This window comes from Lygodium microphyllum, chromosome 10, assembly GCF_053477565.2.
Source record: "Lygodium microphyllum isolate KBCC chromosome 10, Lygodium_microphyllum_v1.1.10, whole genome shotgun sequence".
In the NCBI taxonomy this organism is placed as follows: Eukaryota; Viridiplantae; Streptophyta; class Polypodiopsida; order Schizaeales; family Lygodiaceae; genus Lygodium; species Lygodium microphyllum.
The window spans coordinates 129927769-129951474 of record NC_141144.1 but is presented as its reverse complement, the minus strand read 5'-3'; the positions used below and the strand labels follow the sequence as shown (position 1 = coordinate 129951474).

Here is a 23706-nt window from a genome sequence, read left to right as displayed (position 1 = left end):
TTCAACAATGGCCTAATCCATATAGCACCCATGTTGAAAATACCACATACATCCTCTGGATAGTCTCGAGGACTAAATATTTTGGTAGCCTCAAAAAGCTCCAAGTCATGAAATCGAGCATGCAATGAAGTAATAACTCTACGAACAATTTGTCTTCCTACATCAAAACAAGCATCCCATGTGATAAGATCCTTGGTTGTATCTTTATTTCCCATCACATCAATATGCAAAGCATGCTTTTCCAAACCTCTTGTACCATTTTGAAACACCATGCAACTATCTTTCACTAGTCCAAAAAATTGAGTGACATGCTCAGCACCTCTACCAAACTTACCTGCAAGAAAACGAGCTTGAAGAAGATTCATAGTGGTCACAAGCTTCGTGCCTATTGTGGTGATATCCACATGATCAACCTGGAATTTCTTATTCAATACATTTAGATGATGAAGCACATTTGCCAACAAATGAAGAAAAATTTGAACTGTGAAAGAGGTAAAGGAGACATATAAGTCGCCTTTCTCTCGCATCCAAATACGCAAGAGAACTGGCATCAAAGTTACCATTGTCTTTGTCACTTGCCCATGTGACAACCAACAAATGTCATGAATTCTTAGAACCTCATGTGCTAAAAGATGAAACTCTGAAACAAGTTCCTTTACCTCTTCATGTCTCTTATAGGAGCTATTTACCCATTATAAGCCTTCTTTATTGCCTTCTCCACAATATCAAAAATAGGAAATGCACACAATGCATCTTTTACCGCCAAAGCATCTCTATGTGCAATGCAATGCACCCCAACCAAATGAGGCACGTCTCTAGCAAAACGTGCAACCAATCCATTCTCATTGTCCATCATAACACTACATCCATCAGTAGCAAAACCCACTAATTTTGATTTTGATAAACCATAAGTGCATAAGAACTATGAAAGCGCATCATATAAAGCAGCTGCAGTTCCATTGCTTGTATGGAGCAACCTTATGAAACGATTGCATACATCACCATTCTTTGTCAAATATGTTAAACACACAATCATATGATGGTCATTGGAGATATCTGTACTTTCATCTACCATCACAGAGAAGAAGGGACTCTCAATAATTTCACATCTGACCATCTCATAAAAATGTGTATAACATGCCTCCAAGAAAAGCAAAGAAGATGTGTATGAACGGTAGGATGCATAGCTATGATCCATAGGAACATTTGGGGTTTCAAGGAATGCCAATTCCTCTATATCCTTTTGAAAGTCACACAAAGGCCTATCCCTAATGGCAATGAAATACAAATCTTTCAAAAGAACTTTCACACAAGAAATCTTTTTGTTGACTATAGTCGAGTCCATCTTTTCAAGATGCAAGTTCATAGGCTTCATAGACTTTCTTTCTTTTTCAACCCATAAAAATGTAGCCTTCTCGTGCTCTTTAGACTTCTCATGTATTTGCAATGATGACCTTTGCAATATTGTGCTCCCAACTGTGGCAAAAGCATTACTCATCTGAATTTGTATGCAATAGCTACAAAATATCCTTTCCTTACCATTAGCATCATGCAATGCGTAACTCCATGGGTGATATGTTTTCCAATGCTCTTTGTAAGAGCGTTGTCCTTTAACCTTTTGAGGCACACTACCCTCATAATCTAGGGTAGCATCTGCACGAGTAACATATTGCTCTCGAACCTCATCAAGGCTTCTTATAGCATCATCAAAAAAATCCACAGTTTCATTCACATCTTCCATAGGTACATTAAGATCCAAACTCACATTTGCATGAATAGATGCACTAGGTGTATTGGACGTGGATAGAGGTGCATTCGATGTGTCACCAACAAGAGTGGAATCCCCTTGAGTCACACGCTTCTTTCTTGCAAGTGCTAGAGATAGAGTCAATTGAATCAAATCTCTCTTAGGACGGCCCATATCTATAATATACACGCAGAAAGTAAAAGTTTGTTACGTTGAGATACTCTAAATGATTGAACATCAATACATTACAACTAGTTGCACATCATTACATAATTGTACATTACAACTAGTTGCACTTCAATACATTACAATTAGTATTTGTAACTCTGAGCTACAATGGCTACTAATTGTAATGTAATGATGTGAAACTAGTTGTAATGTACTGATCATGGTTCTACTTTGTAGAGGACTTGATTGACCATGATGGGGACATAGATGATAAATCAGACTAGCATGAACAAATACAATGTATGAATAAGCATTTATTCAATAGTACAAATTTTTATTGATGTGTTCTTTTGAAATGCAAATACTAGTCTTATATAATTGGCCCTTTAAATATTTACATCAATCAAAATGTATAAAAAACTTAGAGTATATGTTTGAAATAATAAGCTAAGAGTTTGAGAGTTGATACTAACTTGATACTCAAGAATGGCGATGCTGGTAATGGTATGCGTGACGCCGGTAGTGGTGATCGCACTGGTGATGCTAATAAATTGTAATGGTATGTGTGACGCCCCCCTGGGCACTGGGGTTGTGGGTAGCCCATGACTCCATCGTCAATGGTGGGCGCTAGGTAGGCTGCACTGCACAGGTTTGAGGTGGCTGGTCCCTGGGGTTTGGCCCGTAGTGGTGCCAGGTGGCCACAACAATCGTGGACAGTGGATGATGGCCTGTGGACAGGTCCGGACTCTGAGCCCTGAGGTGGCCAGTGGGTTGGCTAGCAATGGTGGTCGCGGCCTGCATCATTGGTAATGGCCGTAGGTGCACCACCCCTGCCCGCAGTGTGCTAGTAATGGTGTTAGGACTCAGGCGACACTTTCCCAGGAGTCAGGACCCAAACTGCATAGTCTAGAGTGTGACTATTGACGTGAACGTCATAGCCTCAGGCCTGTCACTCTGTAATCTAGTGGGAAAGAGAGAGAGCAGACTCGAGTCTTGCAGAGACACTCTGCCTCGTGAATCGTAGGTTGGCCGCTATAGCTAGCTGTGCATCACTACTAAGTCATTGTGACCATTGATGCTGCAACAAGTCGAAGTCAGAAGCAATCATTAGTAGCTTAACTTTGACTCATGACTTGTCATGAGGATGGATCATGGCGGGTAAAGAAAATGGGGAGGAGCCAAGACCCAACAAGTTTGTACAGCGTACCTGAAGGTTGAAGTGGTTGTGGTCCATGGATGAGGTCTCTTGATTCCCAAATTCCAAGAGAACACGAGGGCTCAGGGTATTGGTAGCCTGTAGGCAATGGCGGCAGCAAAGAGTCTCTCTGTCACGTCGCTATCAAAAAGATAGGGCAGGGAGGGCTTGTTTGCTTAGAACTTAGAAGTTAGGGATTCGAAAAGGGTTTCAACTTTCAAGTTTCAACCAAGGTGGGATTCGGAAAGACTCTAGACTTTGGACTCCGAAGTTCGATCTTCCAACTTGCATAAAAATTAAAATGATAAATAATAAGATAAATAATTATATTTATAATAAATATATTACTTTAAAAGAATTACCCTTCAAATGCAATGCTGGAAAAGTTTTGCCATTCGATAAAAAGGGAAAATTTTTCTCTTTGTACTTCAATAGAAAGGGTTGTAAATATTTGGGTTTCTCTAGCAAGTCAATAATGGACCAGAAGGGCTCTGCAACCTTAAAAAATGAACCTTTAATTTGTCATAGCTGCCTCAGAGCGCGCGCGAGAGAGAGGCTTTAGGCTAAAATATTCCAGATGTCGTCATTCATATACCTTCTCTGAAGATGCAATCATTACCTGCTGTTGATTTATTTATTATTATTATATAATCCTAATCCCTCGCCGATCATCGATGGATTAGGAAGGAAAAGGGCGAGACGGAGAACCCTGGCCATGGATTTCCCTCGGCAAAGTTAAAACGACTGCAAAGACCATAACAAAGGACCAGAACAGATGATTCTTCATGGACCCATGACACATTTATTCGCACGGAGAGAGGGGTTCTGATGATTCACAGAGCATTGACATACCCTGCTGGACTTCTTCTACAGAGAGTTCTGTCTTCTCAGGCCGCCATGGATTCTTGGTATTTTTTGTTTAGGTGCAACTGATGCAAAGCCGGGGCTTCGATCTGTTTCCTGTTCTCTCAAAATAAGAGACACAGAAGGAAATCCGTTTGCCAGAAATGGCATTGCATTACAGAAAATATAAGATACACAGAGAGATACTCATCATCTGCAGACTCTGAAGCCTGAAGGTATGGTTAGCATAGACGCTTAGGGTCTTCATCAAGAAAAGAGCCTTACAACATTGAACAGAAGCAGACGCTGTTCTGTCCCAGGCCATTGATCTTCTGCTAAGGAGTCAGAGGAAAAGAACGATGAGCTTATATTGCAGCAAGAGCAACTATTTTCCACAGTCACAGTAGGAAACAGGGGATTCATATGTCTTGAACTTTTAGCTGTGACACTGCCCTCTCCTTTAGCCATGAATCCAATCAACAAAAGACAGAAGACAGAGTGCTCCCCCTTTGGCTCTCCTTCTGTACCCTTGCTGCCAGAGTGCTCATATTCAATTCATCCCCCTTTCCCCTCGACCAGTGAGTCAGAAGCTGCACCCTTGATTGCTGCTCCTTCAATTAGCTCCCCTCGTGCTTCGACTTCTCCAACCCTCAATCTTACTTCGACGTCTGGATTCTGCACTACCCTCCATTCATCTTCCTCGAATGCCTCCCATCGGCCACCCATCCGCCTGTCCTTCTATTCACAAGCTCCCAAAACGTCAGCCGCCACCTTGACCCTGCCTGTCCAATCCACGCAGTCGGGTGTCACGTCCGTGAGCCAGTCCACCAAGCAGACATGTCATGATGCGGACTTTTTTGACTCAATCCAGGACATTCTTAACATACAGGAGGAAACCTCTCAATGCAGTGAACTGCAGGCTACGAGGTGTGAAAGGCCATTTACTGATTCCAAGCATCAGCCTGCTGATTGGGAAGCATGGGTTCCAGAAGATGATCCACTCTCTACGTGCTGGACGGATTTGCTTGGAGTAGAAAGTGGAATGACTCCCAGTTTACAAGTGAGTATCTGAGCTGAAAGCGTACATGTGAGACTGAATGAGCAACATAGTAAGGCCATGTAACTAGGAACAAAAGTTGTCAGTATTGGCTCATGGTCTGTCAATGTATTTGAACACTGTAAGCCCTAGACTGAACCAGCAAAGGAGCTTTCCTCGGAAGTGCATATAGGCTTAAGGTTTCCATTCTAGGCCAGTGCATTGTTCTTACTATATAGCTTGGCTATGCCTTTGAAAGCTTCATTATATGCTGAGTCCCAGTTATATTTGGTAGGAGATTCAGAGTCCCTTGTTTTAGTTAACATCCATGAATGCTTGGCAGTTGTGTTGCCCGGCAAAGAAATCACCCAATCTAATTCCACAGCCACAGAGCAGCCAGCAGTGGCAGGCTTGTAGTCCCGCAAGTAGTTCCCAGCATGGTGCAGCGTCAGATGGTCAGGGTGCAAACAAGGCGCGGCTGAGGTGGACACCGGAGTTACATGAGCGGTTTGTGGAAGCAGTCAACCAACTTGGTGGTGCAGAAAGTATGACAGACAGATGTTCAAATGTCTATATTCGAATTGGTCGCATTATGAATTTATATCTGTAACAGGGTGTGTACTGGGTTGTACTTTTTTCGGATGATATCTTTTCTATTTGGCACAGAAGCAACACCAAAGGGTGTGCTGAAGGTTATGAGTGTAGAAGGGCTTACCATTTACCATGTAAAAAGCCATTTGCAGGTGATAAATTCTTTGACAATCAGTTTTACTGAAGTTTGCAAGATAAGTTATCTGCACTTCTATATGTTCTGAGTTTGTTGTGGTTGCAGAAATATCGGATCGCTAAATACATTCCAGATTCACCTGAATGTAAGTGGTCCTGTATGTGTTGTTTTACAGTAGAAAAAGGTTTATCCTGGATGGAAGCATGATTTTGCCACTTTTACATGGCTTCATTGGGACATTGCCTGTGCCTTAATTCCTATTCTTTTGGCCAAGGAGGCTTAGTGGCTTGTACGGACTGATCTTATTGTTCTTAGAAATTTTCTGCACTATATTGCATTCATACAATGGTCCAGGACAATGAAGCTTGCATCAACAACTTCTATGGTTTTTAAAAACTTTTCTGCTCTGTAACCGTGAACCAGATTCTCCTCCCATAATTAGCTTTACAAGATTCTGCAGATGTTCCTCGCAGTCATTGGTTGTCTCAGGCTGGTAGCATCATTTCATATTGTTATCTGCAGGTAAAGCTGACAAGAAAAGGATTGCCAATGAAGGCCCCTCTTTGGATCCAAAAATGTGAGTATTTTTGTAGATTTATCATCTCATTTTTGTATGTTGTTCTTCATTATAAAGTCAGTTTCTATTTTGAAACCAGTTTCTAATGGACACTTTTGTGCATGAGGAAGAGAAAACGTGTTTGTAAATTTAAGGAATCTGTGGCATGATAGTCTGGACAACCAAACACCTTATTGGCCACATCTCTTCGAGAGCAAGCTTTGGCATCTTTTAAAAGCTTAGGATGGATTTGGTGTTGTTTTGGATGTGTTTGACGGGTTTAGTATTATCTAACTGAGCTGTTTTAGTCTCTAAAACATCATGAGCCACTTAGGCCTTCTCAGCATGTGGACTCTCAGGAGAATCTTTTTTCTTGTAGCCACTTCCCCCCACAAAGGAAGTAATCACAGCACTCTTTTTGCCAGCTCACTAGTGAGGCGTTGGCTCGCTCCTGCAACCCACACCAAAGTTGGAGCTGTCCTTGTTTTTCTTATCTTTGCTTGTCTTTGTCCTTGCCCTTGCCCTTGCGTTTGTCCTTGTCTTTGTGCTGAGAAGCATTCCTACCCTCTGTGTCGGTGCCAAGGATTTTGGCACTTTCCTTGAAGGATCCACGATGCTCATAGGCTGTTGCAAGTGAGCTTGGGCCTGATAAATTGGAACACTATCTTCCTTAGGGAAGCTGTAGGAAAAGCTCGTGGAGTCTTTCACATTAGGAGAAATTAAAATACATGTTGTAGTAATAGGGGACATAGGGCATGGAGCCTTGAAATGTGGTAATACCATGGCTGACCATTTTGGGTTGGGGACATCTACATCCCTTGGTTTGTTTGGTCAACCAATCCTGGTCCGCTTGCTGCTAGGGTATTGCACTTGGTAGAGTATAGTAGTGCCAAATCAATAATGGAAGGTGAGCACTCCAAGCAGCCAAATGAGTGGAAGATGAGGCAACAGGAGCATAGGTGGTCATTCCCCTTGACGTGGTAGCCATCTGAGGAAGTGGGTGACGGGTCGCTTGTGAAGTGGGAGATAGTGTGCATGAGCAAAGAGACCTTGCACTAGAACACCATGATTCAGACTATTAGAGTGGTAGCCATCCGAAGATAGGTTTAAGGTACATAGTGTATAGGTGGTGCTCTTGGTATCAAAACATTGTAAGGCAGTGCTACTCACCTATGACTTGAAACATACATTGGAAACTAAACCCACCTGAGATATGAGCTAAACTTGTATTAGAGAATATAATTGAAACTACTTGAGATAATGAATCCAAATCCATAAGGTGTAGAGGCAGCCGCCATGGAACGTCTAGTGTCAGGATCTCCCGCCCAGTCAGAATTAGTGTACCCTACAAGCATAAACCATGATCTTTTGTTAGTTCATAAGTATAGGTACACCATAAATGTCTTAATATACAAAGACAAAGAATGAGACATTCTAGGTGCATTAAAATACCGACCACGCAAACTATCTGAGTCTGCAAGATCCACCCTAGTATGATTCAACCAAAGTAGTTTCTCTACAAGAGAATGATAGGTGTAAGCATCAAAAGATTGATCCAAGGTACCCTTATGTAGATGGATAGTGGGATCAAGAGTTGTGGCCACTGGTCGTGTCTCATTGAGTGTAATACTATTCCAGCTGTCACTAGGTGGTGATACTTTTTGCAGTTGCTTTCCTTATTTACTTATATAAATATTTTATTTTTCTTTTCTTTAGTTCATGTTGCTTTTTACCCCCAAAGTCTTGGATTAAGTTGGGATCTTTGCATGGCTAGAAGAGGTAGCCATTGGGACAAATCCGACTAATGGTTTGTTTGAGTCTTGGGACCGGATTGAATGGGCGCTGAAGAATAGAATGCGAGTGATTTGGGACTGTGTGTTTAGCCATTGGAGATGGTGCAGGACAATGAGCCTAGCCAAGACAGAAGATGCACATGTGAGAATGCCCACAGAATAAAAGTCACCATAACTGAGCCACATTACACTTTATGATGTGGTTGCAATGATAAAAGTTGCTTAGAACAACTTGAGGAATGTAGGGGTCACTATCCCTAAAATTTAGGGAGTTACTATTTTTGGACCCTAGAATCTGTTCACGTCATTATCTTCCTTTTTGCATGAGGATTAATTCTTTGTCTGTGTGCCGAGGTTAAATTTTGCACCGATCATGGAGAATTTTAGACCGGAAGGTTTGAACGGGAAAATTGTTACGTGTATGCCATGTGTCACAATTTGGGCATAAATTCCCAAAAGAGAGAGTAACAACGTTGAATGTAGGAGGGGCAAATCTGAGTGTTTTTTTAAAAAAAATTGGGGACTGAGGGCAGATTGCTGCAAGTACATCAGCTATCGAGAGTACTTCATCTATGACTCATGTACGGAGGTAGAGCTTGCCCCCTTTGGTCAACTCTCTCTTTTCTCAAAGGAAATGTTTTGCATGATGGGCTGATTCAATCGAATGTATATTTCTATGTTTTCTTTGCTCTTCTGCTCAGGCAAGAGCCTCACTGTCCAGGTTCAGGAGTAGCTGATTGCTTCTTCAATGCAGGAACTAAATAAAGTGATGACCACGCCACACAAGAACAGGGTTTTCAGCTCTGATTTTGTGCTATTTGTGGGACTGTTTTACTAGTGGAATGATGACAGTGTCAAAGGGTTTGTAGTCCAACTGGTATGGAACAGATCTGGAATGGAATAAGATTGAAAACAGGTCAAGAAACAGGTGAAAAACAGTAAATACAGAGTTCTGCAGATTGCAATTCTACACTTGAATTATTGAGTTATGGTCACAGAAAGTGTTTTCGTACTTGGGATGTTGTTTTGGATATGTTGTACTCTCCTTATACAACTGAAATTTACTCAAAAAAATATGAAAGCCAATTGTTCACAGGCTTTGTACTTTGGAACATTTCATTTATTTTTGTAGCTCTCCATATTTTAATTGATAAAGAAATACCGAAAGGGGCGTTGGACTTCGACCATGTAATTGGTCTATGACTCACATAAAGTGGTAGTGCCTTCAATTAATATCTGGTCTTTTCACATACACACACAAACAGAGACTTCACTCACTCTCTTAATACCAGATTGGCCCTGAAGTCCGGCGCTCCTTTCGGTATTTCTTTATCAATTAAAAGATGGAGAGTTACAAAAAAAAAAGTGTTCAAAGTACGAAGCCTGTGAATAGTTGGCTTTCATCTTTTTTGAGTAACTTTCAGCTGCATAAGGAGAGTACAACATATCTAGAACAAGATTCCAAGTAGGAAAACACTTTCAGTGACCATAACTCAATAATTCAAGTGTAGAATCGCAATTTGCAAAACTCTGTATTTACTGTTTTTCACTTGTTTCTTGACCTGTTCTCAGCCTTATTCCATTACAGATCTGTTCCATACCAGTTGGACTACAAACCCTTTGACATTGGCATCATTCCACTAGTAAAACAGTCCCACAAATAGCACTAAATCAGAGCTGAAAACCTTGTTCTTGTGTGGCGTGGTCATCACTTTCTTTAGTTCCTGCATTGGAGAAGTAATCAGCTGCTCCTGAACTTGGACAATGAGGCTCTTGCCTGAGCAGAAGAGCAAAGAAAACACAGAAATGTACATTCGATTGAATCAGCCCATTATGCAAATCATTTCCTTTGAGAAAAGAGAGAGAGTTGACCAAAGGCTCTATCTCCGTACATGAGCCATAGACGAAGAAGTACTCTCCATAGCTGATGTACTTGCAGCAATCTGCCCTCAGTCCCCAATTAAAAAGAAAAAAACACTCAGATTTGCACCTCCTGCATTCAGCATTGTTGCTCTCTCTCTTTTTGGAATTTGTGCCCAAATTGTGACACATGGCATACATGTAATAATTTTTCTGTTCAAACCTTCCGATCTAAAATTCTCCATGATCGGTGCAAAATTTAACCTCGGCACAGACAAAGAATTAATCCTTATGCAAAAAGGAAGATAATGACGCGAACAGATTCTAGGGTCCAAAAATAGTAACTCCCTAAATTTTAGGGATAGTGACCCCTGCATTCCTCAAGTTGTTCTGAGCAACTTTTATCATTGCAAGCACATCATAAAGTGTAATGTGGCGCAGTTATGGTGACTTTTATTCCGTGGGCATTCTCACATGTGCATCTTCTGTCTTGGCTAGGCTCATTGTCCTGCACCATCTCCAATGGCTAAACACACAGTCCCAAATCACTCGCATTCTATTCTTCAGTGCCCGTTCCCAAGGCTCAGACAAACCATTAGTCGGATTTGTCCCAATGGCTGCCTCTTCTGGCCACGCAAAGATCCAGACTTAATCCAAGACTTTGGGGGTAAAAAGTAACAGCAACTAAAGAAAAGAAAAATAAAATATTTATATAAGTAAATAAGGAAAGCAACTGCAAAAAGTATCACCACTTGGTGACACCACTAGCTCTAGGGCGTACTTTTGCTGCGGTAGAAAGATACTTTCCTTGGATCGAACAAATCTCCATCCTCTAGAAATAAGACAACAGACCTAAGTTCGCCGTCATCTCGAATGTAGAGCAAGGTGTTGCCTTGATTTCTACTATAGCCGTAGAATCTGAGCCAGTGAGTAATATATTAGCAATGTATAGCAGGATATAGATGATTCGCGTGCTAGTGATACACACATAGAGATTTGGATCATAGGGGGTAAAATGGTATCCATGAGTTCATAAAAACTTGTTCATCCTATGGTACCAAGACATGGACGCTTGCTTCTATCCATAAAGAGCTTTTTGCAAATGAAATATATTGTCATTCTGGTCAGCAAAAGAAAAGTTGGGAGGTTGCTCCACGTAGATCTCCTCGTCCAAATAACCGCTCAAAATGGCATTTTTAACAACCATTTGATAGATCGGCCAACCATGGTGAGTGATGAGCGCAATCGATAGAGGAAATGATGTCAACCGAATGGTAGATGCAAAGGTTTCTTCATAGTTAATGCCATGATTTTGCCTGAAACCTTGCATTACAAGGTGAGCCATATATTTATCTAAAGTACCATCAGCCTTTAGCTTAGTCCTAAAACTCCCACTTCGTCTGGATGATTGGCTTATGATGAGGATGATCCACCAAGGTCCAAGTTTCATTTCGGTTGATACTATCTAGTCCTTTCTCCACGGCCTTAAGCTATAGAGGGTCCTAGAGAGCCTCCTGCCAACTATCCGGTTCAGAATATGTGCAATTTAATCAGCTGTAAATAGTGATGCATACGAAGCCTAAGGAGTGAGCTGAGCAGATCTTATAGAGCCCTTTGGAGTTTTAGGTGGTGGAAGGATCCCCGAATCCCGCATGGTTTGCTGGTACCACCAAGTAAAGGTCGTGTAGAGAAGGCACAAGAGTTGAAATATCTACAAGAAGGTCAAGAGTGGGCAATAGACTTGGCTCTTGGTAGGCACGATCTCAAATGATGTGAACGGAGGGGAGGACGAAGAGTGGAGTGCAAAAGATTGCACTATGTCCCTCTCATCAAAGACGGCATCCCGTCTAACGATCACCTTGTTCATTGAAGGATCGAACAGATGGTAGGCTTATGCTTTGAAGAATAACACACAAAGACCAAGAGATTTGCTTGAGGGGTAAGATTTCCTATCTTATCATTAGGAGTGTGTGTATAAGCATGACTATTGAAAACTTTGAAGTGAGAAACAACAAGTCGAGAGCCAAAAAATGCATTGTATGGAGTCTTTTTAGGGATCACCGTAATCAGACATCGGTTAAAGATGAAGTATTAATAGCCTCAATTGAAAGGCACCGAGGGAGCTCTGTTGCGAATAGTATAGAGTGTGCCATATTTAAAATGATCCGATTCCTACATTCTATGATTTCATTTTGTGCAGGGGAGTGTTGGGGGTAAAGGCGCCTCCGCCTAGCCGCCCGTGTATTTCTACACTGATAGTACCGGCGTCTGTAAATTGCAGGTGGCGGGCGCCCATCACCGTCACTTTATTTTTTATTCTTTTAGTGACAGATGAATAAAGGGAAGGCTGGTCACACATTGTGACTGTTGGAGTTCCCACATTGCGAGTCTCTCTCTCTCTCTCTCTCTCTCTCTCTCTCTCGCTCTTGCTCTCCCGTGCAAGCTTCGATCCTTCTCACCTTTCAACTGGTATTAGAGCATGGTGGTTTGAGCATCTGATCTTGGTCCTGACTCCTTCAGTATTCATTCGAATCCTTACACCATTGGTTTTCACTCTTGGCAACCATATCTGACTCCTTCGAGCTCTGATTACTCCTCACCGCTCGGCTTTCCGAGCACCTACCCGGCCCATTTGGGCACCCTCAGAGCATTCCTTCAGAGGTATTGGAGCTCTCTTTTGTTATTTCACTTCAGTTTACAGGTTTTGTGAAGCAGGGTAGCCTAGCCATGTCCTCTTGCTTCTTGTGACGCCTACACTCTACGGGTGACTTTGTCCTTCAAGAGGGAGCTCCTAGGGGTCCTTGACTACCTCTCCAACCTTGCCTTGACCTTGCCCAGCCCTTCCACAGGCTCCAGATCAGTTTGCGCCATCACGTGACGTGCAGGAGTATCTTCCGTAGCTTGACATTGATCTTCTCCAGCTACTCCAGCCCCATTGGGCACTTGGATAGGTCTCATTTGATGCCTAGAAGCATACTTGGAGCTTGACATTGAAGCATTGAGCATTGGTATCGATTTGGGTCTGATTTAGCACTGTTTTGGGACTGTCATAACAGTCCACAGGCCACTGCTGACGTGGTAGGAGATGACTCTCAACACATGAAACATGGCATTCTTAGCCATACATATGGCACTCTGGATATCACAACCAATCATTGGAGTACGTGAAGAAAGATCAAAATCCTTGACCAAATACTTCTATGCTTTTCTACAATTAGCATGTCATCCACATATAAGACCAGCACAATAAGGCTTCCATCAGCAACCTTTTTAGTGTATATCCATGGCTGAGCATAAAAGTATAAAACTTTTTATATCATTGTCTAGGGGCTTGTTTCAGCCCATTTAAGTTGTGTTTCAGCTTACAAACTATATGCTCTTTCCTTGGAATAGCAAAACCTTTGGCGTGTTTCAAGTACAACTCTTCATCTAGGTCACCATGAAGAAAAGCAGTCTTCACATCCATTTGATCCAACTCTAAATCCAAGGATGCAGTGAGAGCAAACAAGACACGGAATGTAGTCATCTTCACTACGGGTGAAAAAACCTCTTGGAAGTCTATGCCTTCCTTCTATGTATAGCCCTTAGTAATTAAACGTGCCTTGTATTTGGGCTTCCCAACAATACATTTCACCTTGTAAACCCATTTATTAGGAATAGCTTTTCTAATCCCATGTGTTATTTGCATACAGAGACTTCATCTCTTCTTGCATAGCAAGCTTCCAGTTTCTCTTGTTTTCACATGACTGTGCCTCTCTAAATGTCAGAGGCTCATTTTCATCAGTCAATAAAATGCAATCCAAAGATGGTTGAAACCTCTATGGCTGCCTTTCTGACACGGGTAGACCTCCTTACCCAATGATCTGTATTGATAGGCAATGGACCTACATCCTTAGGTATGTGCATACCATCACATGGTGGCTAATTTTCAGGATTTTCTTGCTGCTGTAACCTGTTTTCAGGGTGTTCTTCTTGCTGCCCTATTCCATCATGTGCATCTATTTGCTGTCCATTATCTTCTGGTTGTAGCACAATAGGTTGCTGCTCATTTTCAGCATCAAAAGGGACAGAATCTTCAGATAATGGTTGCTGAATGACTGGCTGTTCATGCTAAAATTTAACCTTCTTTTTGTCAAGGTCACTATGTGTAGCATTTTTCAACAACTTTGCCTCATTAAATACTACACCTCGGCTGTGTACTATTTTCTTGTCCTGAGGAAGCCAAACTCTATAATCCATCTCTCCTTCATGTCCATATCCCATGAAGATGCCCTTGATGGATTTCATGTCTTGTTTAGTCCTTTGATTTACAGGAATATGCACAAAGGCATCACAGCCAAAGAAACGCAAATGGTCATATGAAGTGGGTTTGCAGACCAAACCTCTTCAGGAATGCAATTTTCCATTGTACAATTGGGAGAGCGATTGCATATGTGAACTGCAGCTTTAAGAGCCTCTCCCTAGAGCTGCTGCGAGAGATTAGCTGTAGATAGCATGCATCCGACTCTCTCACAAAGTGTGCGATTATATATTTCAACCACGCCATTTGATACAGGATTGTAAGGGGTTGTCAACTCCCTCTTCATGCCATGCATCTCGCAAAACTTTTTGAACTCATTAGAAACATACTCGCCACCATTATCCGTACTTATAGCTTTAACTAAACTCTTTTTGTGTGGTAGCAAAAGAATGAAACCTTTTAAAAGCATCCAACACTTCCTTTTTGCTCTTTAATACATACACCCATTACTTTCTACTGAAATCATTAATAAAAGTGACAGGGGTATCTCTTCTTACCATAGTGATAACACTGGGCCTTTGACTTCTTTCTATTACCCGTCTCTGAAGTTGTAAAGGTCTCATTTGAACCGCCATAATGAGATGGAAGTCTCCCTTGTAAATGCAAAGATGTCTCATGCTCAAGCATCATGGACGACATATGTGTGAAGCTCACAGGTGTAGATGATGTCTGCGCCCTCAAAGCATTCGCCACTTCATCAAACTTTGGGGGGAGCTTGTAGAGTACTATTCCCAAGAGATATGCCTTTGGAAGGGTAGACTGTTTGTATTGAAGCCAGTCTTGTATCTGTGTAACATGAAACAAAAAGGATTGGATGGTGTCCTTTGGCTCAAACTTCATCTATTGAAGTTGTCCATAAAGGGTCATTGTATGCATAGTGGGAGGTGCGTTGTACATCTGAAGCTTCGACCATACTTTGGGAGATGTCTTGCAGGAGGTAATGGTTGGTAGAACTTCTTTAGAAATACACCGAAGTGCAGTACGTGCGTTGTCCGAATTTCATATAAGCACAACTTTCTCATGGTTATTCTCATCAAAATCTTCAGGAAGAGGGAAAAAAAAGCTGAGGCCGAGGAATAGCTCCATGTATAACATACCAAGTGCGCTTTTGCACAAACTAGGTTTTCATCACAACACTCCATGTAAATAGTTAGGTCGATGTAACTTATCATCTGTAGAAGTGCATGGAGGAGCCATTTGGAGATATATAAAGAAGAAAATAATGCCAAATAGGAGCATGTTGGCCAACGTAAAATGCCCCAAATAAGCATCATAATAACCATAATAAAATGCCTAAATAACCTAGCCATGCCTAACATAGGTTAGACTCAGATATGAGTTGTTTGGACTGCTAACGAAAGCCCATTGGATTGACACTACTAAGATGGCCTTGTATTTGCGTACCAAATTCCATTGGTATTGTCACAGGGATGTGAAATTTTGAGATGCTTTAATCTTGCCGATAACATTTGATTAAGTTATTAATAAAATGTGCAAGGTTGTTAGAACATGTAATGCACATGGTAGTTATTTCATGGTAATAGGCCAAGGATCTCGAGGATACAGTAGGTGTCAAAGGCAAAAGTTGTAATAAGTTATGTATGATAGATATTAGGTGGTACTTGGTGTTAGATTTGGGCTTAGACCAATTTATTGACGACTAATGTTAGAGGTGACATTAGAAACCAGGCATTAATTAATTAATAAATTCGGATCTAAGGGTCAATAACTACTGAAGGATACTTGGAAGACAAATTGATCTAGTCAATATAATTAGTGGTTGGTGAAATTAATTTTTTGAGCCCTAGAATAGTAAGCTGGATAATGTTGGAAAATGGGATTAGAAGGTTGCTATTCGGCAAAACTTGTCTATGCAAGTTGGAAAAACATTCTTAGGAGGTGGTGGAAGTCTATTCTAATCATTGTGAGAGAGAAGGAGACTGTTAGAGAGTAAGGAGAGGCTACTTATGTGATTTGCAGTCACCAGGTATAAATCCTATAGTATATGACAACAGTTTGGAGCTCTCTAGGAGCAGGTGACAGCAACCAAGGTCCTTTTGGTGCATATGATAGCATTTAGGATGGGGCAATAGTCTTTTTGGTGGTCCTAAGCTATAGATGAAAGCTTTCATGGCTATTTGAGCAAGGCAGAAGCAAAATTTCAGCATTTCTCACGATGAAACTCTGAAATTTCTCTCTACAACATTCTCTCTCAGCCCCCAGTCATCTCTCAAGTTATCTTAGCATTTTCCAGTAGTTTGAGTCATTGGAGGAAGAGATTTCAATCAATCTCTGATGTAAATTTTAATTTACAGTAGAAATTAGGGTTAATAGCCATCTCGAGATGCGTGCTCAAAATTGAGGACCTAGAACTTGAAATCTAGTAGTTGAAACTGAGGAATTTCAAGGAGATTCAAGAGGCCAACTAGCCAATATCAGATTTGGGGTTGAATTTGTCTTTCAAGAATTAGGGTGAAGGCCAATCCCCAAGCGATCCAAGGGGCAAATTGGTTTGAAGGCTTATTGGTTAGTTTTGAAAGCAAAAGACACTTGGATTAGTGGAGGAGATTAGAGGATCTCAGTTGTACTCCCATTTGCAATATAAGATGAGGAAATACTGCAAAGGGGCGCCAATTTTGGGGCCAACAGGGTGTCTAATGTCTAAGATGAAAGTGGTAAAGTGTGTATTTTTAGTTTACGCGAATTTTATGCTTGTTGTAATTAGTGCTTAATCAGGTTATTAATTGCCCTATTTGAGGAGGAAGGTTGGCTTTAGGTACCAATTGCTTTTGCTTATTACGAGTTTTTGTTGTATCTTTAGGTTGCGGTGGTTGTCCTTTGGGAGCTTCTTACTGTCCAAATGCCTTAGAAGATGATATCTTTTTCTTACCCTTGTTCTTCTTTTTGGGAGAATTTAAAAATCTCTCAAATTGTGGATCTGAAACCAACCTTTCTCCTCGGATAGGGTGGTAAATAACCCGATGAAGCACTAATTACAGTAAGTATGAAATTCACTTAAATTGAAAATGCAAATGTTACCACTTTAATCTTGGACAATGGACAGCTTGTTGCCCCTAAAATTGACACCCCTTATGGTATTTCTTTAACTTTAATTACAAATGGATGGAGTAAAATTGAGATTCTTTGATCTTCTCCGCTAATCCAAGTGTCACTAGTTGTCAAAACTGACCAACAAGCCGCTAGATCAATTTGTCTGTTCGGGGATTGGCCTTCACCTTGCTCCTTGAAAAAAAAATTCAACCCCAAATTTGATATTTGTTGGTTGGCCTTGTGAATCTCTCTAAAGTTCCTCGATTTCAGTTGTTGGAATTCAAGTCCTAGGCTCTCAATTTTGAGCATGCATCTTGAGGTGACTGTTAAATCTTAATTTCTAATGTAAATTAGGGTTTACAACAGAGATTGGCTAAAATCTCTTCCTTTGATGGCTTAAATTATCAGGAAATATTGAGATAACTTGAGAGATGGCTGGGGGATGAGAGAGAATGCTATAGAGAGAAATTTTAGAGTTTCATCGTGAGAAATGCTGAAAAATTGTTGCTGCCATTTTCAAATAGCCATAGAAGTTGTCATCTATAACTTAGGACAACATTAAAGATTGCTACCCCGTCTTGTATGTTGTCGTTTGCACTAGAAGGACCTTGGGTTACTATTATCTGCTCTTGGAGGGCTTTAAATTGTTGTCACTGTAGGAATGGTCCTTGGTGGTTGCAAATCGCATCAACAGCATCTCTTGCTCCCTAAGAGTCTCATTCTCTCTCACAATGGTTGGGATAGACTTCCATCAACCTCCTAAAAGGGTTTTCTTAGTTGCACGAGAAAATTTTGCTAAGTGGCAGTCTTTTAATCCCATTTTCTAGCAGTATTCAGTTTATTAAATTATTTTTTAGAATAATAATTTAATATCTATTCTAGTGCTAAAAAAATTAATTTCACCATCCAATAATTAAATTGGCTAGGCTAATTTGTCTTCCAAGTATCCTTGAGCAGTTATTGATCCCTAGACTTGTATGAATTAATTAATTAATGTCTAGTCTCTAATGTCACCACTGATATTACTGGGCAATAAATTGGTCTAGGCCCAAATTTGACATCATGTGCCACTTGGTACATGTTAGATATAACTTATTACAACTTTTGCATTTGGCACTAATTAATATCTTAGGATCCTAGATCCCAAACGATGAAATAATTAAAATAATTAACTTGCACCTCACATATGCAAGTCACATTTGCACATTTGATTAATTTTTAATCAAATGCTAAGCAAAGCAATTAAATTTCACGTAGTCGTGACAAGATCTTTGACTAATTGAGCCAAGATGATAGTTACTACTTTCAAGTGAGTCATAAACTAGTCATTATATTCTTCACTTCGTGGCTGGTCATTAGCATCATATGGCCTAGAAGGACCGACTTCTTGATTAGTAACCACATTTTCTCCTTGCTATCCATATTGTAAGCCCGTTCTAAAATTAGACAATGCATTTTCCCCTGCTTTATGTGCATTTTCCCCTGCTTTATGTGCATTTTCAAATGATGGCTGGTCATTAGTATCATTTGGTCTAGAAGGACTAGTGGCTTGATCAACAACTACATTTTCTCCTTGTTGCCCATGTTGTAAGCTTGTTCCAAGATAAGGCATTGTATTTTCCTCTTCGTTATGTTCATATTCAGATGAGATGCATCATCACCAATTGGTCCCAACTCATTGCAAGAAAACATTCTTGCTGTAAATGCTCAGCTGAATGCCATTTTAGCACTAGAGCTAAACTTTTGACTTTTAATCAGGTGCCTTAGGCCCGCCAAGTCAGGGAGTTGATGGTATCCCAGTAATGGGACCATGAAACCAACCTTTCTTCTAGGAGAGGGTGGTAATAACCTGATTAATCAATAATTATAGCTATAATTAAAGCACATAAAGAGAAATGCATAATTTGTAACTTAATCTTGGACAATGGACAACTTGTTGGCTCTGAAATTGACGCCCCTCACCACATTTCTTAAATTTTTTAATTTCAAATGGATGGAGTATGCTAAGATTCTTTAATCTCCTCCATTGATCCAAGTGCCTCTTGTTGTCATAAATGACTAGTAAGCCTTTAAACCAAATTGCCCCTTGGTTCGCTCAAGGATTGGCTTTCCATAGTGCTCCTTGGGTGACAAATTCAGCTTGGAATGCTTGCTAGATGAATGACCACTTGAATCTCTAAAATGCCCCAATTTCAATCACTTTCCAAGGTGGTTGTCAAACTCTAATCTCTACTGTAAATTAGGGTTTATAGCAGAGATTCACCAAAATCTCTACCTCCAATGGTTGAATTTGTTAGAAATTGTTGAGGAAGGGTGAGAGAGAATGCTGAGGAGAGAAAATTTAGACTTCCATTGTGAGAAAATGGAAGAAATCAATTATTGACTTATCTAGACAGGCATGAAAGCTGACTCCATTGATGAAACACACTGAATATGTTGTTGCATGGCTTTAACAGCCTCAAGCTGCTATCGTCTACTGTGGTAATCCCTTTTGGGCAGGTGGCCAGCTCCTAGAGGGTCTCCTTCTAGCTGGAAATGGCTTGTCAACTGTTGCAACAGCCATGGCAACTTCCTCTCTCTATCCATCAGCTTGCACAAGACTGGAATGACCCTCTCAGCTTCCATAGCCTTTTCCCCACTTGCACGGGCAAGTTGTGCCAAGTGGCAGCCTTCCAAATCCAATTTCCAGCAATTCCAACATTATTGAGTCAATTTTCAAAATATTAATGCTGGAAATTAATTTAATAATTATTTATGGCTAATTTTTTTTTGGACAGGGCAACAATTAAATTGGTACACTTATGGCTAATGAAATGTTCTAGGCCAAATTTTGACATCAGCTACGACCTAGTACCTATTAGGTGTAACTTGTTACAACTTTTACCTTTGGCACCAACTGATATCTTGGGGTCCTAGGTCCCACATTGTGAAATAACTAACTTGCACCTCACATGTGTAAGTCACATTTGCACATTTGATTAACTTGTAATCATAGGCTAAGCAAAGCTTCGAAATTCCATGTCCTTGTGAGGCTTCTCTGCCGGATCTTCTCTCTCCTCAATCCAATGCCATCCGCACTCACCTTGCCATTGGATCGGCACTCGTGGAAGAGCCTAGTTTGTCGTTGTCATCTTCATCTTGTATGCAGGCCTGTTCTCTTCACCATTGATTCAGGTTTTGTGTTCTTCTATGTTCAGGATCTCTGTGTTCTCTCTTTCTTGGATGCTGAATTGGTGTTTGTTTTTGCATGTGTGCACATAGTTTAGGGTTGAGAAAAGCTTGGATGATATTGGAAGCTGCAGTGTGCACCAATGCCTTTAGTCTCTTGTTTTGTTTGATTTAGCAGCAGCCAGATAGTGAAGTTAACCTCTCCTTTTGGCCAGAAGGTGAGGCAGATGTCCGTCCTACCTGTTGACTAGTATTTGATGTCTGTATAGTTGTTATGTAAGGTCTGTGTCATTCCCTCTCAATTTGGCTTGCATGCTGCTAGTTTTTGTTTTTGCAGTTTGTTCTTGCATAGAAATGCTTTAATCAGAAACTACAATGGGAGTCAGTTGATAAATTGCTAGCTTCTTTACTTGTTTTCTTCCTTTCAAACTCTTGTTTGGACTACCTTACCAACCTATAGGTCAACAAAGTATTGGGCTATTGTTTCTTTCTTTTGCAGGGGTGTTCAAATCACAGAAGCTTTACGCCTGCAGATGGAAATGCAAAAGAAGCTACACGAGCAACTTGAGGTTTTACTATTTTGTGGTTGTCTAGTTTGTATTGACATATGATGTGTACTTGCTAAGCAGCTATATTTTTTGATTGAATAAAATACAACTGTTTTGAGGTGAGGACTTAAAAAATTTTCCTACAGCTCCAAAGGAATTTGCAATTGCGGATAGAAGAGCAAGGAAAGAACCTGCAAAAGATGTTTGAGGAACAACAAAAGTCAGGAGGGATTATGAGCATCTCTGGCGCACCATCAAATGTTCCTGCTGTTTCCTCTTCCGAAGGAGCCTTCCATGGTCCGGTTGTGTCTTGTGAAGTTGAAACAACAGAAACCACTTCTGGTGCAGATGGACAGAAGCACTCTACAGCTGAAGGGGAGAAGCAGCCAGCTAGTCTACTGCAGTAGAATAGGAGACTTACATTTAAACTGCCATTTCAAATGTGTCATACCTAAGTTCCACTGTCCATAAAAAGCAGCCAGGTCAACATGCATAAGGTTACGGCTGTTTGTCAAGTGTTATTTCCAAGGCAATAATACTGGTTGCCTGCCTATATTTTGTACACATAGAGTCCCTCCCAGCAGATGCTCTCTAGCAACCTCCTGATGGGATTGAAAACAGGTGATAAATATCATCCTCTAGTCTTGCTTGATCATTCTAGATTTTTGCCGAAACAGGATGCTATTGCATACAATATCCAAGTGGGCATGCCAATTTAGGAGCTTATGTGACTGTCTGCTTTCATTATTCAGCCGTAGCCAGAGTTAGTGCTGCCATTGTTTTTGCTTGCATTTTCAAGTCTCCTATGTACACTAAATGCATAACTTTATGATTCAAGTGAACTTATGGCATGCGCACATATTTATGCAGCTCCTTTCTTACCTGTTGCAATTGTGACTTCTAAGCTTGAAAATAGCTATCTTATACAGTTATTCACTGTCCTTTATTGTGGGCGTATCAAGGCTGGTTGTAGGGGTAGCCTGTGCCTCTTCTCTGTAAGAAAATTTAGGAAGGCAGTTGAGCATGATTAAGCTAGTACTTGCACAACTGCTCTGAATGAACTCATGCATGTAAGAATGAACACAAACACAGAGGCCTTGATAATCATGCCTTGCAATCGCCTATGTACCTGTGTGAAGAAGATTTACACCAGGTGAGAATGATATTCTGCAATTAAGACTTCTGATCATTTGCATTTTCAAATGTCATATAAGCACACACACACACACACACACATACACACGCGTGTGCATGTATGTCATTCAGTTCTTTGGGGCCAGAGGGCTTTTTCTTTCTCTCTCTTTTTTGTGTGTTTGGGGGGGGGGGGGCGGCCAGGGGTGTAGACATACACACAGAGAGACACACACTCTTTCTGAATGCACTTCCTATATAACATAAACATTTAATCAGTTGCTCACTTCTAGATGTTAACAATGTAAGCTCTTTTTTTTTCATCATATACTACAAGCATAAACATTTATGCTCATGAAATAGTCATGTGAGCTTTTGTTTTCATCGTACACTAGTAGAACATTTGATGAGGATGTTTTCATAAATTGGCACAGCACACACTTTTTTGTATTGCATATACATATCTTTTTTTGTAAGGCATCCCAAGGCCTGTTGAATTTTTCTCAATCTTTGCATAGGTATCTAAACTTATACAGACCCTTGTAATCTCGAGGTTGAAAATGTAACCTAAACACTCTATATAATCCCTCTCTTTCCTATGGGGCTAACTCGTATTTGCTTGACCTTTGAAACATGTGCTTTAATGTAGCTTATAAAATATAATAAAATTGGAATAACTTGTAATATCCAATAAGGATAACTGCTCTTTGTTTAACCTTTGAACAAGAGTGTTGGACCTTTAGGTGGCCATCATTAAATAAGCCATTAGAGTCAAATTTGAAGCTAAATGGGCCATTTGATTAGCTTTTATTAAGGATGAGATTAGTGAATAAATGAATAGGGCAATGCCATGCTTGGTTAGACGCAACATTTGACTCTCTTGTAATTTGGTTAATGTTCATTTCCTTCTAGAAAAAAAGGTGATAGAGCCTCTAAACTTATCCTCTCAAGGCACTTCTAGCCAAAAGCTTTGTACTTGATGTGGATGTTTTCACTACTTAGTTTCACCCTTTTTTTTGCTTCTCCCTTTTTTTTTTGGGCTTTACCTAACAACTTCTATGGTTTTCACTACTTAGTTTCACCCTTAATGTGATAGTTAAAAAGTAGTATATTTTTAGTCACTTTAAATTGTCAAAACTTTTACCTCAATTTTAGAGAGAATTAAAGTTTTGTTATTCACACCCTTTTTGGTGCAATTGTCTCATAATTCTATTGTTTTGGCGCCTCAACTTCAATGTAGCCTTATTTTTTGGACGTCTTCATTGTATTCCAACCTTTTTTCTTTTCAATGCCTCTTAACATTGCTTCCATGGATTCTTCTAGGTGACCATTTTAATTCTATATACACATGCACATGCTACAATACAAGAGAGGATGGTGTAAGGCATCCACTAGTTTACAATCTCCATAGTTGGAAAACACTATTCTCTTGTGATTGGTCATGACAAAATCAACGAATGAGAGAGAAAATGCCAACTTTCACAACATGCCTTTTATTTGCATTCTTATTACTTTAAAGGAAATCTATGATTAATTGTGAGAACTTTTGTGTATATATGTCACCATCAATAAGTGCGGAACGA

General features: G+C 40.4%; 1 protein-coding gene across 1 annotated transcript; it reads left to right on the top strand.

The window, feature by feature from the left end:
- Positions 1–3722: 3722 nt before the first annotated feature.
- Positions 3723–21834, top strand: LOC148030563 (uncharacterized). The gene is made up of 7 exons (XM_087686913.1): positions 3723–5013; positions 5333–5534; positions 5656–5732; positions 5822–5861; positions 6239–6293; positions 20944–21013; positions 21139–21834. The coding sequence occupies exons 1-7, from the start codon at positions 4420–4422 to the stop codon at positions 21397–21399; spliced, it is 1299 nt and encodes a 432-aa protein (XP_087543039.1). The 5' UTR covers positions 3723–4419; the 3' UTR covers positions 21400–21834.
- The last annotated feature ends 1872 nt before the right edge of the window (positions 21835–23706 follow it).